General features: G+C 35.5%; 1 protein-coding gene across 9 annotated transcripts in view; it reads right to left on the reverse strand.

Moving 5' to 3' along the window:
* RAP1GDS1 (Rap1 GTPase-GDP dissociation stimulator 1) overlaps positions 1-21,492 on the reverse strand; it is a 156,266-nt gene that overhangs the window by 4,995 nt on the left and 129,779 nt on the right. For 7 of the 9 annotated variants that reach the window (XM_082838431.1, XM_082838436.1, XM_082838430.1 and 4 more), the window contains 7 exons: positions 20,096-20,239; positions 19,180-19,311; positions 17,848-17,982; positions 16,359-16,484; positions 15,449-15,588; positions 9,392-9,518; positions 5,713-5,841 (listed from right to left, as the gene is read on the reverse strand). In XM_082838431.1, the coding sequence (XP_082694557.1) occupies positions 5,713-5,841; positions 9,392-9,518; positions 15,449-15,588; positions 16,359-16,484; positions 17,848-17,982; positions 19,180-19,311; positions 20,096-20,239 (933 nt within the window). The remainder of the gene's footprint in view (positions 1-5,712; positions 5,842-9,391; positions 9,519-15,448; positions 15,589-16,358; positions 16,485-17,847; positions 17,983-19,179; positions 19,312-20,095; positions 20,240-21,492) is intronic. The other 2 variants (XM_082838437.1, XM_082838432.1) reach the window with 1 other exon arrangement.

Consider the following 21,492-nt stretch of genomic DNA (forward strand, 5'->3'; position numbering starts at 1 on the left):
TCATCAAAAAGTCTACAAACAATAAATGCTGGAGAGGGTGTGGAGACAAGGGAACCCTCCTACACTGTTGGTGGGAACGTAAATTTGTATAGCCAGTATGGAGAACAGTATGGAGGTTCCTTAAGAAACTAAACACAGACCTACCATATGATCCAGTAATCCCAGTCCTGGGCATATATCTGGAGAAAAACATGGTCCAAAAAGATACACACACCCCGATGTTCACCACAGCACTGTTTACAATGGCCAAGACGTAGCACAACCTAAATGTCCACTGACAGATGAATGGATAAAGAAGATGTGGTACATATAGATAGTGGAATATTACTCAGCCATTAAGAAGAAAGAAATAATGCCATTTGCAGCAATATGGATGGACTGAAGATTATACTAAGTGAAATAAGACAGAGAAAGACAAATATCATATGATATCGCTTATATGCAGAATCTAAAGAAAAAAAGATACAAATGAACTTATTTACAAAACAGAAACAGACTCACAGACTTAGAGAATGAACTTTTGGTTACCAGGGGTGGAGGCGGGGGTGGGACAGATTGGGAGCTTGGGATTGACATATACACACAACTATATATAAAATAGATAACCAACAAGGACCTAGTGTGCAGCACAGGGAACTCTGCTCAATACCCTGTAATAACCTAAATGGGAAAAAATTTTGAAAAAGAATAGATACATGTACATGTATAACTGAATCACACTGCTGTACACCTGAAACTAACACAACATTGTTAACTATACTCCAATATAAAATTAAAATTTTAAAAAATAAATAAAACATTCACTAATAGAATATAATGGTAAAACTAATAATAAAAATAATCAGTTTCATTACAACGTAATAAAATAAAAATAAACATGGTGGAAAGGCTAAAAAAAATACAAAAAATGAAACCAGAACCAACGTTTTTAGCAGAAATAGAAAAATCCATTTTAAAATTCAGATGGAATCTCAAGGGACTCCAGATATCTAAAACAATCTTGAAAAAGAATAAAGTTGGAGGTCTTACACTTCCTAATTTCAAAACTTACTACAAAGCTACAATAATCAAAACAGTGTGGTGCTGATATAAAGACAGAGAAATTAACAGAATAGAACAGAAAGCCCAGAAATAAGGCCTCACATATATGGTCAAATAATTTTCAACATGGGTGTCAAGACCATTCAATGACAAAAGGACAGTCTTTTCAACAAATGGTGCTGGTAATATCCACAGGAGAAAAATGAGGTTGGTCCCTTACCTTACATCACATACAAACGTTAACTCAAAATAGATCAAAGACCTGAACATAAGAGCTAAAACTGTAAGATTCTGAAAGAAAACATAGGGGGAAGACTTCATGACATTGAGTTTAGTAATGATCTTTTGGATATGCATGAAAAGCACAGGCAACAAAAGGAGAAATAGATAAACTGGACTTTATCAAAATTAAAAACTGTGTATCAAAGGACACAACAGTGAAAAGGCAACCCTTGGAATAGGAGAAAATACGTGCAAGTCATATATCCAATAAGCATTTAATACACAGAACATATAGAGAACTTTTCCAAAAACAACCCAAATAAAAAATGGGCAAAGCACTTGACTAAACATATCACCAAAGAAGATAAGATATACAAATGGCCAATAAGCAAATGAAAAGATCCCCAACATCACTAATCATCAGGGGAAAGCAAATCAAAACTACAATAAGATAGCACCTGACAACCATTAGGATGGCTATTATCAAAACAAATAACAAATATTAGCGAGGATGTAGAAACTGGAACCCATGTGCACCTCTGGTGGAAATGTAAAATGGTGCAGACACTGTGGAAAACAGTACAGTGGTTCCTCAAAAAATTAAGCATAGAATTACTGTATTATCTAGCAATTCCACTTCTGTGTATATAAGCAAAATAACTGAAAGCAGGAACTCAAACAGATATTTGTGCATTCATGGTCATAGTGGCATTATTCACAATAGCCAAAAGGTGAAAATAACCCAAATGTCCACTGATGGATGAATGGATAAACAAAATGTAATATATACAAACAACGGAACATTATTCAGCCTTAAGAAGCAATGGAATTCTGACACATGCTACAACATAGATGAGCCTTGAAGACATTATGCTAAGGGAAATAAGCCAGACACAAAAGGAAAAATATTGTATGATTCCACTTACATGGGGTACCATGAGTAGTCAAATTCATAAAGAGAGAAAATAAAATGGTGGTTGCCAAAAGCTGGGGAGATGGGTGATTAGGGAGTTACTGTTTAAAGAGTATGGAGTTTCAGTTTGGAAAGAAGAAAAAGGTCTGGAGATGAATGGTGGGGATGGTTGCACAGTGATATGAATGTACTTAATCCACTGAACTGTACACTTAAAAATGGTTCAAATGGCAAATTATATGTATATTTTACATTAAGAAAATGCCTGAACAATTATGAACATGCTTGAAACAAATGAGATCACAGCAAGGAAACAGAAGATATAAAGAAGAGAATAGAAATTTTAGAACTCAAAACTATAGTACCTGCAACAAAAAGCTTGATAAGCCTATCAAGACAGAAGAAAGAAGAGAAGACAGAAGAAATAATCAGTGAACTTAAAGCAATACAAAGCAATAAAGCAATACAAATTACCCCATCTGAACAACGGAGAGATAATAAACTGGAAAAAAAATGAACAAAACCTCAGGGACCTGTGGGATATAACTAAAGAGCTCACATTTATGTCATAAGAGGCCTTGAAGGAGAAGAGAAATAAGGTGGGACTGAAAAGGTACCTGAAGGAACATGGTTAAAAACTTCCCAAATTTAGCGAAAGACATAGCGTACAGATTCAAGAAGCTGAGCAAGCCCTAAACAGGATAATCCTAAAGAAATCTATGCCAAGACACGTCATATTCAAACTTCTGAAAACTAAGAGAAAAAAGTCTTGAGACAGAAATGACACCCTACCTACAAGGGAAAAAACAGCGAGATAGTGGATTTCTCATAAGAAACTATGGAGGCCAGAAGAAAGTGGCACAACATTTTTCATGTTCTGAAAGAAAAGAACTGTCAACCCAGAATTCTAAACACAGAGAAAATATTTTTCAGAAATGAAAAAGAAATCAAGATATTCTCAACGAAAATGAATAAATAAGGAATAATAAAGGAAATGAGAATTTGTCACAAACAGATCTAACCTGAAAGAATGGCTAAAGGAAGTTCTCTAAACAGAAAGGGAAAAAAAGGAATTTTGGAACATCAGAAAGAACAGATATAGCAAATACATACAGATAAATACAATAGGCTTTCCTTTTATCAAGAGTTTTCTGGATTATGTTTGATGGTTGAAAACAAAAATTATAACACTAATGTGGTTCTAAATGTATACAGAGGAAATATCACTAATTTGAAAAGACATATGCGCCCCATGTTCATTGCAGCATCACTTAGAAAAGCCAAGATACAGCAGCAACTTACATGTCTATGGATACGTGAATGAGTAAAGAAATTATGGTGTGTGTATATAATGGAATATTATTCAGCCATAAAAAGAATGAAATCTTGCCATTTGTGACAATACGCCTGGACCTTGAGGGCATTATTCTAAGTGAAATGAGACAGAGAAAGACAAATACCATATGATCTCTCTTATATGTGGAATCTAAAAACCAAGTTCATAGGTACAAAGAATAGATTGGTGGTTGCAGGGGACAGGGATTGGGGTTGGGAGAAATGGGTGAACTTTTAAAAATTAATTTAAATAAATGGAATAAATATTAAAAACTGCAATAATAATAAAAAACCCAAAGAAATAGTAAATGATTTTTGCTTACTGATTAAACAACACACAAACTTTTTGTTTGCCACTGCTCTCCAACTTGGGTATCATATTACAGTAAAAAAATAAAAAATCTTACCGGTTACCCAAATAATATTTCTATTTTTCTCTAACAGTGCATCACTAAAAATACTGGCCCTGGAAAAATTCAGAAAATAACCAAAGGAAATACTTCCTTAACTGAAGACTTAACACAAGAGTGTCTTGACCATTTATTTATTGGTCAAATTGAGAATGGATGCACTCTTTGTAAAGGAGAATTTTAACATTTGAGGGGTTGCCCAAGCAGGATTTGTGGAAAGGATCAACAATTACCTCAAAGAATGCAAGCAAAGCAGAGGTTACTGGGGCATTCGTCAGTACAGCGGCATAGAACAGAAAACACTACTGTGGGTAATGCAGACAGAGCCATACCAGCAACATCCAAAAAGATGGAGCCTCAAGCCCAGGGATTCCATGCTTCCAGTTCCTTTAGCAAAGCTGATGCAACTGCAGAGACAGATGCATCAAACCACTTTGACCTGATGCCATTACACAGTCCATTCATTTAATTCTCCTTGTTCTGATCAAAGCTCATCAAGCAACCCTTGATGCCTGTCTGCCCTGAAGGAGTCAATGAGCCAGACATGTGCACTTGGGGTGTGCTGAGATCAGTGGCAGGCATACTTCTCGTTATATATAAGTAAACTAACATTCTGGTTTTGTACTTGGATAAGGTGAGCCTGCCCCAGGAGTCATATCCACCCTTGGTGTGTGCACAAAAAAGTCCACCTAGAAACGCAACTCTGCCCATCAAGGCTCACTACCAGAGGTGCTTTCCCGACACCCACCCCCTCTACTGCCCATCATTTGGGTTGTTACCATCACCTTGAAAGTGCCTGTCACTAACCAGACAGGACAATTTATGTTCACCACTCCTCACCCAGCACCACTGCAATGTCCCTGCTCACTTACTTCACTGTCTTGGCTTCCTCGTCTAACCAATGGTAGTAATAATAATGATAACCAACTTTGTGGATGAAATTATGTAATCTTTAAGCATTAAAAAAAAAGGTGGGGGGATGACAGAGTGGATTAAAAAACATGACCCAACAATATGCTGCCTACACTTCAAATACAAGATACCGCAGATTGAATCTGAAAGGGTAGAAAAAGATCACGTGAATGTTATTCAAAAGAAGGTAGGAGTAGCTATATTAATATCAGATAAAGTAGACTTCAGAGCAAAGAAAACTACCAGAGACCGAGAGGAACATTACATAACGATAGAAAGGTAAATCCACTAGGAAGGGTGTATGCACCTGCCAACTGAGCTGCAAAATGTATGAAGCAAAACCTGATAGAACTGAAGGGAGATACAGACAAATCAACAATAATAGCTGGAGACTTCAACACCCCTCTCTCAGTAATTGACAGACCGAGTAGGAAATCAGCAAGAATACAGAAACACCATTACCAAACAAAAGGATCTAATTGGCATTTATAGAACTCACCACTCGATAACAGCAGGATACATGTTCTTTTCAAGTGGTCCATGAAATGTATTAACAAGATATGCCAATGATTTCTTGAACAAACTCCTTAGCTAATATCATGGTACACAAAATCAGAATTTGTTCTTTATATAAAATATTTTAGGGTTAATGAAACTTAAAGGTATTAATTTTTTAACACTGACTTTTGCCTATATTTGCTATATAACACTTTTCATTATTAAGAATCTTTTGGGAGTATTTGCAGTGTAAAAGTAATCCTGTATCTTCCATAAACTAATTTCTAATGCTTTTAAAACCCAAAGCCACCATTTACTATTATTTTATATTTAATGTCAACCATATGTTGATGACTATCAAATGACAGAGGAAATACGTACCAGATCCCATGAGAGCACAGATCAGGACCATGGAATTATATTTGATTTCAGGAGCACTTCTCTCATCTGCTAGCAGTGTGTGTAAAATCTGTACAAGTTTAGCACTTTCTAGATCTTTCTCAGCAGTGCCTGGAACATGAAACGAAGTATCAGTTATATTCACTGGGTATGAACCTGGTACAATCTGGCTAAATACTAACTTCCCTTTCTAGAAACTGATAATGTGAAACCTTTCAAATGGGACTCATAAATAATAATGACATAGATATGCAATATTAAATTTAGACCTTGTTAAAAGGGTATTTAGATCTAAAATTCAGTAGATATTTCAGGAGTTTAGGCCTAAAATTCAATATTAAAACATTCCTTTAAATATGAGGCAATTAAAAACCTTTATTATGAAAACTGTTAAACATATACAAAAGCAGAAAAGATAGTATGATACACTATGTACTATCACCATCTTCAAAAATGATCATGGCCAACTGTGTATCCTCTATCTCTAGTCTTATCCACTTATTCTAACCCATCCCAAATTAGTTTGGAGCAAATCCTATAATCACATAATTTCCTCCACAGGTATTTCAGCATGTATCTTTAAGAGAATCGGACTCTGCAATTCCTATCAAAATCCCAAGAGGATTCTCCATAGGAAATAGATAAGCTTATACTAAAATTTATATGGAAAGCCACAGGCCCTAGAAGAGGTAAACAATCTTGAAAAAGAAGAATAAAGTGGGGGGAATTCCTCTACCTGATATGAAGGTCACTGTATAGCTACAGTTATCAAGACAGTGTGGTGTTGGTGGAGAGACAGACACATAGGTCAGAGGAACTGAAAGAAGACCCTAGAAGTAGACCCACACACGTAAGCGCAACTGATTTTTGACAAAGGTACAAAATCAATTTAGTTGAGGAAAGACAGCCTTTTCAATAAATGGTGCTGGAGCAATTACATCCATAGGCGAAAAAAAAAGAAACCCTGACCTAAACCTCACATCTTATACAGATATTAATACAAAAAGGATCACAGAGTTAAATGTAAAACTACAGGACTTTCAGAATATAAATAATCCTCAAAACTCAATAGTTGAAAACAATTTAGAAAATGGGCAAAGATCTAAATAGGCATTTCACCAAGGAATAAATACAGATGGCAAATAAGCACATAAAGATGTTCATCATCAGTAGTTAGTAGAAAAATGGAAATTAAAACTGCATGAGATATCACTATATATCTATCAGATTGACTAAAATAAAAGAAAAAAACAGGAACAATACTAAACGTTGGTGAGGGTACAGAGCAAATTAGATCACTTATGCAGTGCTGGCGGGAATGTAAAATGGTATAGCCACTCTGAAAAACAGTCTGTCAGTTTCTCTAAATATCAGTCATGAAGTTACCATACAACCCAGGAGTTATCTAGTAACTCGTAGGCATTTATCTAGAAAAATGAAAATTTATGTTTACATAAAATCCCATATATGAATGTTCATTGTAGCTTTATTTTTAAAAATCCCAAAGTGGAATCAGCCCAGATGTCCTTCAATACGTGAATGGTTAAACAAATTGTGGTACATACATATCACAAAATACTATTCAGGAATGAGAAGGAATGAACTATTGACACACAAATCAATGACTCTTTAGGAATTTATGCTGAGCAAAAGAAGCCGATTCCATAAGGTCACATACGATATGATTCCATTTATATATTTTTGAAATGAAAAAAATTTTAGAAATGAAGGGCAGATTATTGGTTTCCAGGGATTAGGAGCAGTGTAGGAGGTAGGTGAATGTGGTTATAAATGGAGAATCCTTGTGGTATTAGAACTGCTCAGATACACCTACACAGGTGATAAACTGAATATAACATACACACAAGTAAGTACAAGTAAAACTGGGGAAGTATGAATAAGATAGGTACATTGTATCAGTGGTTGGGATGTTACACTACTTTTGCAAAATGTTACCACTGGGCAAAACTGGGCAAAGTGTACAAGGGATCTTTCTGTATTATTTCCTACGACTGCTTGTGAATGTACAATTATCAAAAAAAAAAACAAAAAAAAAAAGGATAAGGACTCTTAAAATGTTGCTTCAATACTATTATCGTACAAAAATTTTATAGTAATTCCTTAATAATATCTAAAAGCCTGTAAGGATACGGTTTTCCAAGTGTATTTTATATTAAAAAGGTAGTATGACCTCATTTCTAAATCTTAGGCTCAAAGAGCCTAGGAAACACTAGGTACCAACAACAAATATGATTATGTTTTGTCATTTTATATAGTTTTGTGATAAGGTAAACAGACTCAGGCAATGCTCAGCTATCAGGAAGCAGACAAAATTAAAGCCTATTTAGAAGATACTAGTTATGAAGGGCACAAGACCAGATTCAGCCCAGGATAGGAAGTCAAGGATATTCTGAAATTGCTCTATCACTTTAAGCCATTTTTAAAAATCAAGCCATGAACCCCGTTTGGTATTCAATGTCCTCACCAACTCTCACCTCTTCATCATAGCTTCCCCTCTTAAAGGTGTCTGGACCTCTGGACAGACTCCCATAATCCACCCAAACCATGGAGGAAATCACAGCATCTTTAACCTAAGTTAGTGACCAAAGCCACATATATTTTCTGGATGTTTTCTTTCTTTAGAATTCAAGAAAATTTTACATCTTACTTATACCTGATTTTTTAAAAATTATAAATTGTTTTAATTGTCCCCTTAAGAGAACAAAAATTCAAATCTCTCATACCTGAAATCTGAGTAAATCTGACACTGAAGGGGATATACCATGTTTATCTTTTGGCTTCTCCTTCCTGGGATAAGAGTTGGTGGGTCCACTTGCCCCAGTGTGAGAATTATGGGCAAAAATCATCACTGGGAACTGAGGTGATCAGTTAACAGTATTTACCCGAATGGTTTTGAACCGAACAGGACATGCCTACCAAGTCTATAGTCGTCCTTTATGTAAGGCAACCTCAGGCCTTACCACAGGCCATGTGACTTTGATTGTCCCCAGCTGACTATGTATCAGAGTTTGGTTCCGGAGACAAAGTTGCTACCCATAAACTAGATGCTAGCTTCTCCTGAAGAATTCTGAGTAACAGGAATGCTACTGCTAGAGAGAAACTACCTGAATCATTCAGACTCTGCTTTGGGGGAATCCTGAATGTAAATACACAGAAGAGTGACATAAAAGGTGAGAATTTAGAATGAAGGCAATGCTGTAAAGCAACAGAAACCATGGTGATAGAGAGGAGGAGGTTAGTAAGAGAGAATCAGTAGTAGAGATGGAAGGGAAGGTCTGGATGTCTGGAAGAGTAGCAAACCCTTAACTTGTTGTATTTTAAGTATTGTTTCACTTCTCCATGAGGTCTGCTGAAAATGTTTTCTGTATTCCCTAAGTGCCTAAACTTTGAGGTATCATTTGAGAGTCCAACTAACCTTAAAGCATTACCCTAAAAATGTTACCAAAAGAACAACCAAAAAGGACAGCTATGGTGACAATCTATAGAATATGATTTTCCATATACTCAGATCCGGACGGGTACAGAAACACACTGGCAAAATGCTTCTAGTCAAGGTCCTGTCTGACTTCTATTCCACTCCTGTGCTTCCTTTCATCCAAAAAAAAACAGGAGAAAATAAGTTTGTCACTGGGGTACTTACCCAATTCTAAAGCTGCTATTAGTGCCAAAGCAACAAGGGCTTCGTTCTGCATTATTACATGTTCACTAGTTGCCATGGTAACTAGATGCTTGATGCCACCACTTTGTACAATGGTTTTAATTACATCCTACAATAAATTAATATCACAGAATTATAAACTTTACTTTTAAACATAAAAAAACTGTGTTACCATCAGTCAATTCACTGTTGAGTGGTTTTCTGACAGTGTCCCTATGAATCATTACATTTAACCATAATTTCTTCTTCTTCACAGAAGAGAAGGAAAAAGCTTTTACCTTTAAATAAATTCATCAAAAGATGACAACTTAAATTACCTAAGCAAAAAAGACCACTGCAGTTCATATCAAGGAACAGAGAGTCCCAGAAGCTAACGAAGTCGAAGAAATAAAAGTGCCATTGCCCCAAATGAAGACTTACCACGAGATCAACAAAAGAGAATAAATCTTGGAATAATAATAATGTAAAAAGTTCTTCCTTTCAGATTTTTATTATAACACCAGGTAGTTTTTTCAGATGCATCAGGTGAAGCTTTTTACGTATGTATGTGTGCATGTATACATGTATGTATGCAGCCTTTTAAAACCTTTGTTGGGTCTAACAAAACTAGATTACATACAAAAGGACTTGAGCAGAAGTTAAATCAAAATTCTGTCTCCCTCATTTCTCATGGTGCCTACAGCTCTGTCCTCTCCAGCGGCAGAGGGGCAGTGGGCTCCAGACTCAATAAATCCCACTGACTTTGAGCAAACTACTGACTCTCTCTGCATCTCAGAGACTTCACCTATAACACTGAGACAATGTAAGTGTATATCTCATAGGTTTTTGTTATAATTACAAAGTTATGATATGAAGAGCACACATAAAAGTATACAGCAAAGGCTAGATAGAAAGAAATGGGTACATTTATTTCTAGTACTCATTTTTGTCTTCATCTCACTTAGGGTTTTGTTGGATTAAATACGATTTAGTAGAAAGCCTCAATTATAAAATATTTAAAAAGTAATTTTACTCCTTTTCACTATTTTTAGTAATTTGAAGTAAGCACTGAATATTTTAAGTAGCCTGTCCAAGTTAGCTTCAATGGTACAAAACTGTAATTAGAAATATTTTCAAATTAATTTGCTAAAATATTGGAAAAAGGGTTTATGCTTCTACCTTATGTAAATTTTTAAGAAAACTAGTTATAGACAGTATCTTTGCTTTGAGTCCAACCTTGCTTAGTGAGCGAACATTCTAAATCAAATACAGTCTAAGTTCTGAGTTTTTACAGCAGTTGTGTTCTAGCATTTAATGTCTTTGCGCATCAGCTTTTTTAGAAAGTGAGAAACTATCTTTTAAAGCCTTTTCTAATGAAAAGAAAGCCTCCCAATATAGTCAGCCCTCCGTACCTGCAGGTTCTGCATCCATGGATTCAACCAACCGTGTACTGAAAATATTTGGGGAAAAAAATTTCATAAAGTTTCAAAAAGCAGAACTTGAATTTGCTGTGCGCTGGCAACGATTTAGGAGTTACACTGTATTTCCAACGATCTACTAGCATTTACATCACATTAGGTATTACAAGTTATTTAGAGATGATTTAAAGTCTGTGGGGGATGTGTGTAGGTTACATGGAAATACTATGCCGTTTTTATATAAGGGACTTGAGCATCCACAGGTTCTGGTATCTGAGAGGGTGCCCAATCCCCCTCAGATACCGAGGGACGAGGATGACTATATACCGCTTTATACTGCTTACTCAGAGGCAGTTTGTTTGAAACTGATACAGAATTCTTAAAATTAGTAAAGAATTTTATAAATATCACAAAGGAGCTTGTTGAGTAAAAAAGGATCAAAAGAGATTCACAAGATACATATGCAGTCACCTAGGAAGGTTCCTGGGCTGTCATTTCATCCTCTCTTTTGTGATTCACCCTCAAAAGCCCACTGTAGTAGAAAGAAGGGAAAGGAATGAATGAATGAAGAAATTTTGCACATCAGAAATACCAAAAATCACCACCCCCCACCCTGACCCCTTAAATCAAAGCGTAGCTTCTTTTCATCTCACTTTTCTGGAACGAATATCTGAGTACTGTCCTTTAAAGTGCCTGCCCTCTCTCCTCCTACTTCAATAAATGCTTACTGAGTAGCTACTCTACAGAATCACTTTGCCCGATAGAATGGGGGATAAAAGATAAATGAAGCACTGTACTTGTGTCATACGACAAAAGAGGATTATTACTATTGACAGCTACCCTGTATGGAGAAACACCTATACACTGGACAACACTTATACACTGGGTAACTTACAGATAGTAGCTCATTTTTATCCTCACAGAAAATCCCACTAGCTAGATATTATCTCCAGTTTATAGATGAAGAAATGGAAGCTTAGATTAAGTTATGGAATTTGCCCCAAATCAGACAGTGATTAAATGGTAAAAAGCCAAGATTCAATCCAGGCAGTTTGACTACTAGGTCTTGTTTTTAACCATCTGTGGTCTATGGAAAAGCATACACACTGAATTCATCATAATGCCAAGCAGAGGCAGTCATTTAATGTGATTTGAAGGGGCTCTATGAATGTATTTTAAAGTTATATTTTTAACTTCAAGATTAAAAAAAAAAGAATATTAGCACCACTCCATAGAGCAAGAAGGTTCATCTGGAAAATTAATTTTAACCAATACACTTCTAAAATGAATCCAGAGCTTATTTTAACCTCTCTGAAACCATTTCATTTATAATAAGTAAACTGTAGATATACATAATGAGACGTTTTCTCTGGGTAATCCTTCTAAACCTTAGATGTCTCTGGAGAGTCTTTAAGAATTTTGGAAATATTTTATAATGCTTTACAAAGTTTGAAACAATATTTTATTTCATAATCCTATTTTTCAAGGAGTTTTCTTATGGAAAACTAAATTTTGGTACATATATAACTAAGGCAAATTATCTATGTTAACAGTCTCACATATTTAGCATTTATGGTCAGTTTGTTCTTAACTGTTGAGATAAATCCAGCTCAAGACTCTGTTGAAAATTGTATAACAATGTTGTTACAATGGAATGGTTTGAGATAGGCTTGAATTTGAGATAATCGATTTATAAGACTGTAGGCTGGTGTAGCTACTGAATCACCTACCAAAAATTTTCTTTTTTAATATTGTATCATCAAAGCTCTCAGTATAGGTTTAAGTAAATGTTGGATGAATAAGCAAATGACTAAGTACATTTGTTTAAACAAGTTTTTAGCTGATACTGATGAAGAATATTTTACAGGTTAAAGAAAAGTGCCTACTTTGATAAAAGGGAATTTTTATTTTCCTATTGTAGAGGCAAACTATATTTCTTTCTCTGTTTTTGATATCTGCAGTCAGAAGGTCCAGCTAGTTGGTTACGAGTCGTAGCCTAGGGCACTCTTTAGAGAGAAGATGTAATTTTACCTATTGGCATAAGCACAAGGATACACCATATATGGCTGAAAGGCCTAAGCCAGCATGAAACCCCATGAATCAGTGCAAACTTTTGGAAGACTGGACTCTAAGGTAGAATTCAGGGTGACTTTAAAAGGAGCAGAATATTCAAAGTACTTTAAAAGGAGTAGAATATTCAAAGTTTAAGAATAACGTAAGGACAGAGCTGTGATTCACAACAGCTGGTTAAGGATATACAGGAATGTAACAAATTTGTACCTAGTGTTTAATTATTTTAAAAACTTACTCCAGAGCAGCATTTTCCAAAGTATGTCCAGTGGAATGTTAATAGATGCCTCTTGCAAAAAAGACCCACAGTTAAATAGCTAAAGTTAAGGAAGTTTCTTTAGAGCTTCTACAGAATTCTAAAGGCAAGTAAAGGGAATGCACTATTATCCTAACTACTCTGACCATGAAACCCTTTGTCTTGGAACATTTCTTGGGGTTATTATTCGATAGAACATATTTTGAGAAATGCTGTTCAAACAGAATCATCTATTCCTTGAATGTTTGTTAAATTTAAAAATAATTTAAATTAATAATTCTAATCCAGAGCTCAAATAACACACCTTGTATTCTAATCATTAACGTCTATGAATCAAGGTTCCTATTGCCTCTTAGTAGCAGTATAATCTCAACTGTAGGAAACATATGTAAAGGAAAAAGTAGCCTATCTGGTACTGAATTGTAAAAAAGTTATAAGGTAACTATAAAGTTGCAATCCCATATCATTTCAAATTGTTTTTTATTACACACACACACACACACACACACACACACACACACACCTAGAAAGGTACCATCCCATATTTCTCATAAGTCTTTTCAAAGAACCTACATGGTGATGGATGCTTAATGGGTATTTTATTTGAAAACTTTTGGGGGGAGGGAGTATGGTATTAGATAAGGGAAAGGGAATCTGTGATAATGAAACCCACAGAAAAGCCTCAAAACCCTCAGATCTCAATATTACAGCATCTGAATAGCTTTGGTTCCAAGATTGGGTTATTTAAGATGATGGAACGTTATCTTCCTGTGCACACATTTTTGTGTCCACTAATGGTTTGGTTATACAATTCTGTTAGTTGTTAGTGAACTTAAGGTATATTATGGATTAATCAAGTCTTCATTGGCCTAACCACCACAAGTAACAGGAATTTCCCTGAGAGTTCCAAATTCAGATGCCCAAACATGGCTCTGTTTGTTGCAATTTAGTTAACAGAACTATGGTTTGCCTAAATGAAACCACTGGTAAGAATTCTCCTAGAATGGAGCAAAGAATTAGGTAAAGACTCTGAAAAGGATAGAAGAGTGATTTGGCAGTAAGCAAGTTAGGGAATGTCAGTTCTTCTCATAGTCTCTTATTTTGATGAATGGCATGATTACCCCACCTGGTGCTAAGCCCCAAACTTGGAATTCTCTCTAAAACCTCCTTCTCCTTGGACCCCACTTTTGAATTCTGTCAATTCTGCCACTCATATCTTTCTCAAATCCTTCTTTTCCATCCTCACTGCTTCTATTAGGTTGAACCATATGATACTTGTTTCTTTGTGTCAAAATGATTGAATACCAGCAACTTCAAATTGCTTAACCCAAAACCTTAATTCAGGCCTTTATCATCTCGCACGTATATTTTTGAAAAACTATGTTTTCCTTGCCCTTAGTAAGCCCTAGAGTCGTCTTTCTAATGAAAACCAAATAATAGCACCCTGGCACTTAAAATCCTTTGGGAGCTTCCTAATTCTCTATAGGATAAATTCATACGCCTTAAGCTGGCACATAATTCATCTTGATCCCCTCTTCTCTTCCTCTCTGGTCACTGTCTTTACACACTCTGCTCCAGCAATACTGCTTTACTTGCAGTTTTCCTCTCGGACTATGTTGTTGTAGACCTCTGCGCTGCTGACACGCTGTGGTCTTTGCTTGGAGGCCTTTCTATGCTTTCTCTTCCCACTCTCCTCCTGAGAGATTCCCAGTTAACATCTAAAACATGACCCCTTCTGTGATGCCCAGACAGTTGGTCTCTCTGTCTTCTAAGTTATATCTGAATTGGAGTCTGTGGCTTTAATGCTGTTTTTATATCTGCCCTCCCACTGGACTGTTAATTCTTGAAAGTCATACTATATTTTATAATATTTACACTGTAAGTACCAAAATGTTGACTGTGAAATGAACAAATGGGCCTGACAGAGCAGTTATGATGAAGAGGTAAAAGGACTACCACAGGAGTTCATTTTGCTATGCTTCCTTCATACTTTCCATCTTGTCAACAATATACTTGGTCCTGTACTGGTGTCAGTGAAAATGGATGGGATTTTAGGCTGCTATAGGTGAGACAGGTAGTAGGAAGGTCCAAGTTAACAGCTGCTTTTGCCGCAGGGAAAGATGCCAAGAGGTAGCATCTGACGGGGAGGAACATTCCTGTGGCCAACCAGCTGGAACAGTTACTATGGTGAAGTCAATTATTTATACGAAGGAGATTTACACAAGTCAAGGAATACCTTTACTTTCAAGCTTTTTCTCTTGCCATCTTCTTTTAACCTGTTTCATAAATAAATGAACGGTTTCCTCCGGGACTTACTTTTGATTTACTGTGTCGTATGAGGGCAGAGAGCAGTCTGTTTGACTCCCCCATCACACCAGCGTGATCTTTGGCTTCACACCATTCCACCAAACGCTCCACTAATTTAACATTCTTTCCCAGTTGTTCAGCAGCTTCTGCTATAGGAAAGAAGGCAAACCACAAAGGAATGAATCACTGATAGGCAATCAACTGAAGTAATTGGTAAAGATGTAAGAGTGTGAAGGAAAATTACAGGTCTAAAAACAGAACACAACAATTTTATTAAAGCAAGAACTGCAAATATTCCGTATCTGATGGACTATTGAGATTTTCTATTCAGTTGTGGACTTTTATACAAAAACAAAATAAACAACTTTATACTCTTCTGGCTCAGCCTGGCAGTGTGTTAGTACTTTGGAAAACTGTACCGAAGAATTTTTAGCAGTACTCTAAGGAATCAGTACAGAGAAGGTTTAGAATTTAGAAGTAAGTAAATAAATGTAACTCATCCCAAGGATTGGTTTTCATTATTGTTTCTGTAAACAGAAAAATGATCTCCCTGTTTGCAAAACAAATTTAAAAAAATTTTGACTGTCACTGTATTGCAACTTGATAATTTTACAAGGTAAGAAAGGGTATAAAAAATGCCAAAACATAAAAACCCCTCAAGAACCACTAATAAATTAACCTAAAATCAGATTATATGTACTAATAAAGAGAAATGCAATATAATTTCCATTGAAAGTCAATTATAACAAGCATGGAAATTAATGAATGGGGGTTCCAAAACCAATCTCTTTTTGCCTTTTATTTGCTACTTATCTTTATGATTACATAACTCTGAAAGCTAAAAACAGGTCCTTTTTCCACTAGAGGCACGTTAAGACTATTATACCAAAAATGCACCTTGAGAAAGCATTTCTCTTACCTTGTGCATCTATTAACATTCTTAATGTTCCCAGGAGTTTGAACTGAACTGGGGGCATTTCAGATTTAAGAAATTTCAAAACTGCCTCTGTGACGCCAGCTGATAACATCTTTGCTTTATTTATAACTAGAGAGAGAGAAAATAAAACACTGGTTAAAATGATAGCATTTTTGATGATAATCATTCAATTCAATATACATTTTTTGAGTGTCTTATTATCTTAAGGCCCCATGTTATATTTGTCTACTTAAAAACAACATTGTTACTTTTCTGTTAATTTTAAGAATGGAACTGGGAATGGGAGGGCTAGGGGATAAGTATCCTATTCGTCTACAGGAGCACAACATACAAAATCACACTTACTTGCTTTTAAAATCTAATCATAAACTAATAATTTGTAAAGGAAATCTGATAATGTTGCCTTCTTATTTATGAAAAGCACAATTCCTCAACTGTAATAAATGTTTCTTTTTACCTCTGTCCCGGACCCAACTGTTAATATAGATATTATAGACATTAATAAACAATATTAATCTGCTACATGAGCCAAATTGATTTTATATAGATTGCATTTTCATATAGTTATACTGTTTTACCTAATCAGAAATTTACCTTTAGAAAGTAGAATAAAAGGATAGTTTCAACTATATCCTGTATTAGTTCCCGTGATAATGTGATTTCAAAAGCCTTGTAATCCAAAAAGGCACATTAAGGCTATTTAAAAAAATTGTACGTCTGCTCGTAGGGAAAAAGAATTCTTAAAGTCATTCTTTAAGGGAGTCTGTTAATTGATACCATTATCTTACCTCAGCTGAAGATGCTTAAAAAATCTTAACTATACAATATGATGAAAATCTAGGAGTTCACAAAAAGTAATAGAATATTTGAATAATCTGAAAAAGGAAGATTATGCTTGTATAGTCTCAGAAAACTTCTTTAACATATGATCTCCATTTATTAGTAAGAAAAATGTAAGCAATCTGAAGACTATTTTTCTTTTCTTGGTCAGGGCAGGTCCACAAATCACATAAATATCTTCCCAAAACGACAGATCTTTATCTCTTACACAGTTGGCTCCCATTCTTTTTTTTTAATTAATTTTTATTGGAGTATAGTTGATTTACAATGTTGTGTTAGTTTCTGCTTACAGAAAAGTGAATCAGTTGTACATATACATATATCTACTCTCTTTTAGATTCTTTTCCCATATAGGTCAGTACAGAATATTGAGTAGAGTTCCCTGTGCTGTACAGTAGGCACTATTGCTTTCTGAGCTATTGACCTTGGCTTTGATGTTGTTTCAGAGCAGTTTCTATGACTGAAACCACGAATTTCATTTAAATAATAGATTAAAATATTGGACTGCACTGAGAACGAGATAAAAGCATTTGAGCTAATAAAGAGGCTACTGATACAACTGTCTCAAAGCACCCCATCTCATAGATGACTTTTAGGATAAATCTCATTGGCTCCCATTCTGAAGTCTTACCTGGAATGGCTAGGTTTCTGAGGGCACTTAGTGCCGCGTGCTGCACAGTTACGTTTCCATCTTCTACATGTCTGTCCAGTAAATCCATAAGTTTTTCTACAATTCCATTGTCTACCATATGGATACAATTTCCATCTAAATAACAACAAAAAACATTTTTTTCCCTCTTTACAAATATCTATAAACATTTTGTAAAACTGATGCCTGCCCATTATCTACATTAGGGAAAATGGAGCTATAGGAAAATAAAATGAATTCCATCTCCTTCTTACATCAGATTTACAGATTTTTTTGTTTGTTTACTGACTGAGAATCCGATTATAAGATTCTTAAAATAGATAAAATTTTAAAAACTGGCCAAAATTTTAAAAACTGGCCAAAAAAGTCTCTAGCTGAGTTCCTGATAATATATCAGAAGACGAGTAAGTAGAAACCACATGCTTAAAATGTCCTCCAATAGTTTCCATTTATAGTGAAGTATGCCAGTGTTCTGCGAACGTTACAGTGACAGTACTCTACATTTTGTCATCATGGCTGATATTTAAATTATTTTTTAAAGACAGAATTTCTGAAACATTTATAAAGCAAAGAGAGTATTATAATGAACTACTATTTACCCCCCATTTAGCTTCAATAATTATCAATATTTTGCCAGTCTTAATTTCATCATTAAGGAGTTAATGATGGTCCCCAGAAGGAAGGAAGGAAAAATGGAATAAGTCATCTATTATAACATGCTATAACAACAGTTAATACTCAAATAAAATCAAATTAAAAACAAAAATAACTCGTATTTCCTAGACACAGTATAAGTTTCTAGAGGGAATAGCAGAAGTGTCAGACTTCAGAAATATACATGGAGGTCTGGTGCCTCTGAAATTTTATTTAAGTAAATATTCTATCTTAAACCAGAGGATTACCCATGCTTAGATTTTATAGGTGTAACATTATAAATGAGGCACAATAATGAATACTCAGATTATTAAATCCAAAATAAAATCACCAGGCAAAAAAGTATATCCTCCCAGATCAGATGTTTATTAGAATGGGACTCAAGTTTATTCATCTCTGAAGTACACAGTACTCAAAAGAAAGACTTCATAATCACTGTTCATGACCTTTAAACTATTAGAACTTAGTTGAATTGCATAAAATATGTAATTTGTTGGGAAAGTCAATATTAGTATTTCAGATTTCTGAAAAATTAAGGTAGTATTACACACAGATACTGCACACGCTTCTGAACTGTTTTAGGTTTAGTATACGTTATGGCAAAGCAAAATTTAAAAATACAGAAGGTCTGATTTAATAAGGATGAACTCATATGCTTACCATTTCTGGCAAAATTTGCAATTGCCAATGCTCCAGCAAGCTGTAGCTGGTGGTTATTTGATGGAATCCAAGACAGTACCCTTTGAAACACATTACCTTTTCCTCCTTCAAATAATTTCTGCATGGATTCATCTAGAGGTAAATGCAACAGGTAAGAGAAAAATACTTAGAAGTAACATATCCCTATTCTTAACTGATACCCAATTGGGAAATCACATAGATACTTTACAATCTATAATTCACAAAGGGAAAAGTAATGACTCTATTTCTTAAATAAATTTATAAATTTATTTATTTTTGGCTGTGTTGGGTCTTCGTTGCTGTGCGTGGGCTTTCTCTAGTTGTGGTGAGTGGGGACTACTCTTCGTTGTGGTGCACAGGCTACTCATTGCGGTGCCTTCTTGTTGCAGAGCATGGGCTCTAGGCACACGGGCTTCAGTTGTGGCACGTGGGCTCAGTAGTTGTGGCTCACAGGCTGCAAAGCGCAGGATCAGTAGTTGTGGCTCATGGGCTTAGTTGCTCCGTGGCATGTGGGATCTTCCCGGACCAGGGCTCGAACCCGTGTCCCCTGCATTGGCAGGCGGATTCTTAACCAGTGCACCACCAGGGAAGTCCCAGTAATGACTCTTTTTCTAATAACCTTTTAGCAGAGACTGGACAAAAGGGCTTAGAATTTTTCTAGTCTAAGTCCCAAGTAGCCATCTCGCTTTTAGTCCTTTGGTGCCACAGCTGTCTCTTCTATATGACAGCTCTTTAAATACTGGAAGATGTATTTAAGGTTTCAAAATCAACAAATCAACAGGATTAAATGTGACAGGAAAATGAGAAAATGCCTAATATAGTATTTATAAAAGAGACGATAAATTTTTAAATATCTGACAGTCATGTTCTTTCGTTGGCATAAATTACAACTCACCTCCAAGAAGTAATAAAACCATTAGATCTGAAGCGGTTTTGAGCTCAGCAATATCCTCCTCTTTGTCACTATCCACTTTCTGCTGAACAATCTCTAGTAGACATTCTACCAGGCCTGCTTCAACCAGCTGTAGCTTAATAGCATCTAAAGAATAATGTGAACAAAATAACCAAAATTTGAGATGAAATAGGAATTCTGGTATAAGCAATTTAATGTAAAGAATTATAAAAAAACCAAAAAAGTGCATGATTTAGATAACACACCTCTGAAGATCTGAGTTTCAAATGGGAGTATCTGACAGTGCAGCTTAAATGCACAAAAGCTTTATTTCATTTCTATTTGATATGATGTCACTTTTCACAATGTCTGGCAGCAACTAAACAAATTGATTCTCAGCACTGAAGGTAAGTAATATTCTACTGTTATTCTAGATACTATGCTCACATTTAAAAGGCAATACTATAAAATACTGCACACTGTTTAAAATAAAACACACATAACTGTTAAAAACACATTCACTAATGGAGTTTGAATACAAAGATACTAAAAAGAGGTATTAGTGAATTTCAAAGTATATCACAAGTATTTACATTTGGATTCATATTTGTACAGATGTTATTTTTCTAGGGCAGTTAATTAATTTGTAACTTTCTGAACTTGAAAGTCATGTTTTTAAAAAGCGTTTCAGGTTTTCATCAATTTGAAGCTTTCTTGGGTGATGGGTACATGGTGGTTCATTATACTACAATCTCTCTACATCTGAATAGGATGTATTTTTTTTTAAATAAATTTATTTATTTATTTATTTTTGGCTGACTTGGGTGTTCCTTGCTGTGTGCAGGCTTTCTCTAGTTGTGGTGAGCGGGAGCCACTCTTCGTTGTGGTGCACGGGCTTCTCATTGTGGTAGCTTCTCTTGCTGCGGAGCACAGGTTCTAGGTGCGTGGGCTTCAGTAGTTGTGGCACATGGGCTCAGTAGTTGTGGGTCGTGGGCTCTAGAGCGCAGGCTCAGTAGTTGTGGTGCACGGGATTAGTTGCTCCACAGCATGTGGGATCTTCCCGGACCAGGGTTCGAACCCGTGTCCCCTGCATTGGCAGGCGGATCCACTGCACCACCAGGGAAGCCCCTGAATAGGTTTTTAAATTTTCACAATAAAAGTTGAAAGAAACAAATAACTTTCAAGTTTTCTAATGGATAACTAACAAACTAGGAATTTTAGAGACAGAATTTACATACCAATTATATTTTTTAAAATTATCTTCATAGCAAACTCTGTGAGCCTATCAAATCGATATTGTTTGCACCACTAATATCTTAAATATTCTTTCATTATAGAACTTACTTCGTTGAAGATTTTATACTGGCATCCATATCTGTCTCCCCCAATATACCTCATTC

The sequence above is a fragment of the Leucopleurus acutus genome, assembly GCF_964270905.1.
Source record: "Leucopleurus acutus genome assembly, chromosome: 4".
NCBI classification, from domain to species: domain Eukaryota; kingdom Metazoa; phylum Chordata; class Mammalia; order Artiodactyla; family Delphinidae; genus Leucopleurus; species Leucopleurus acutus.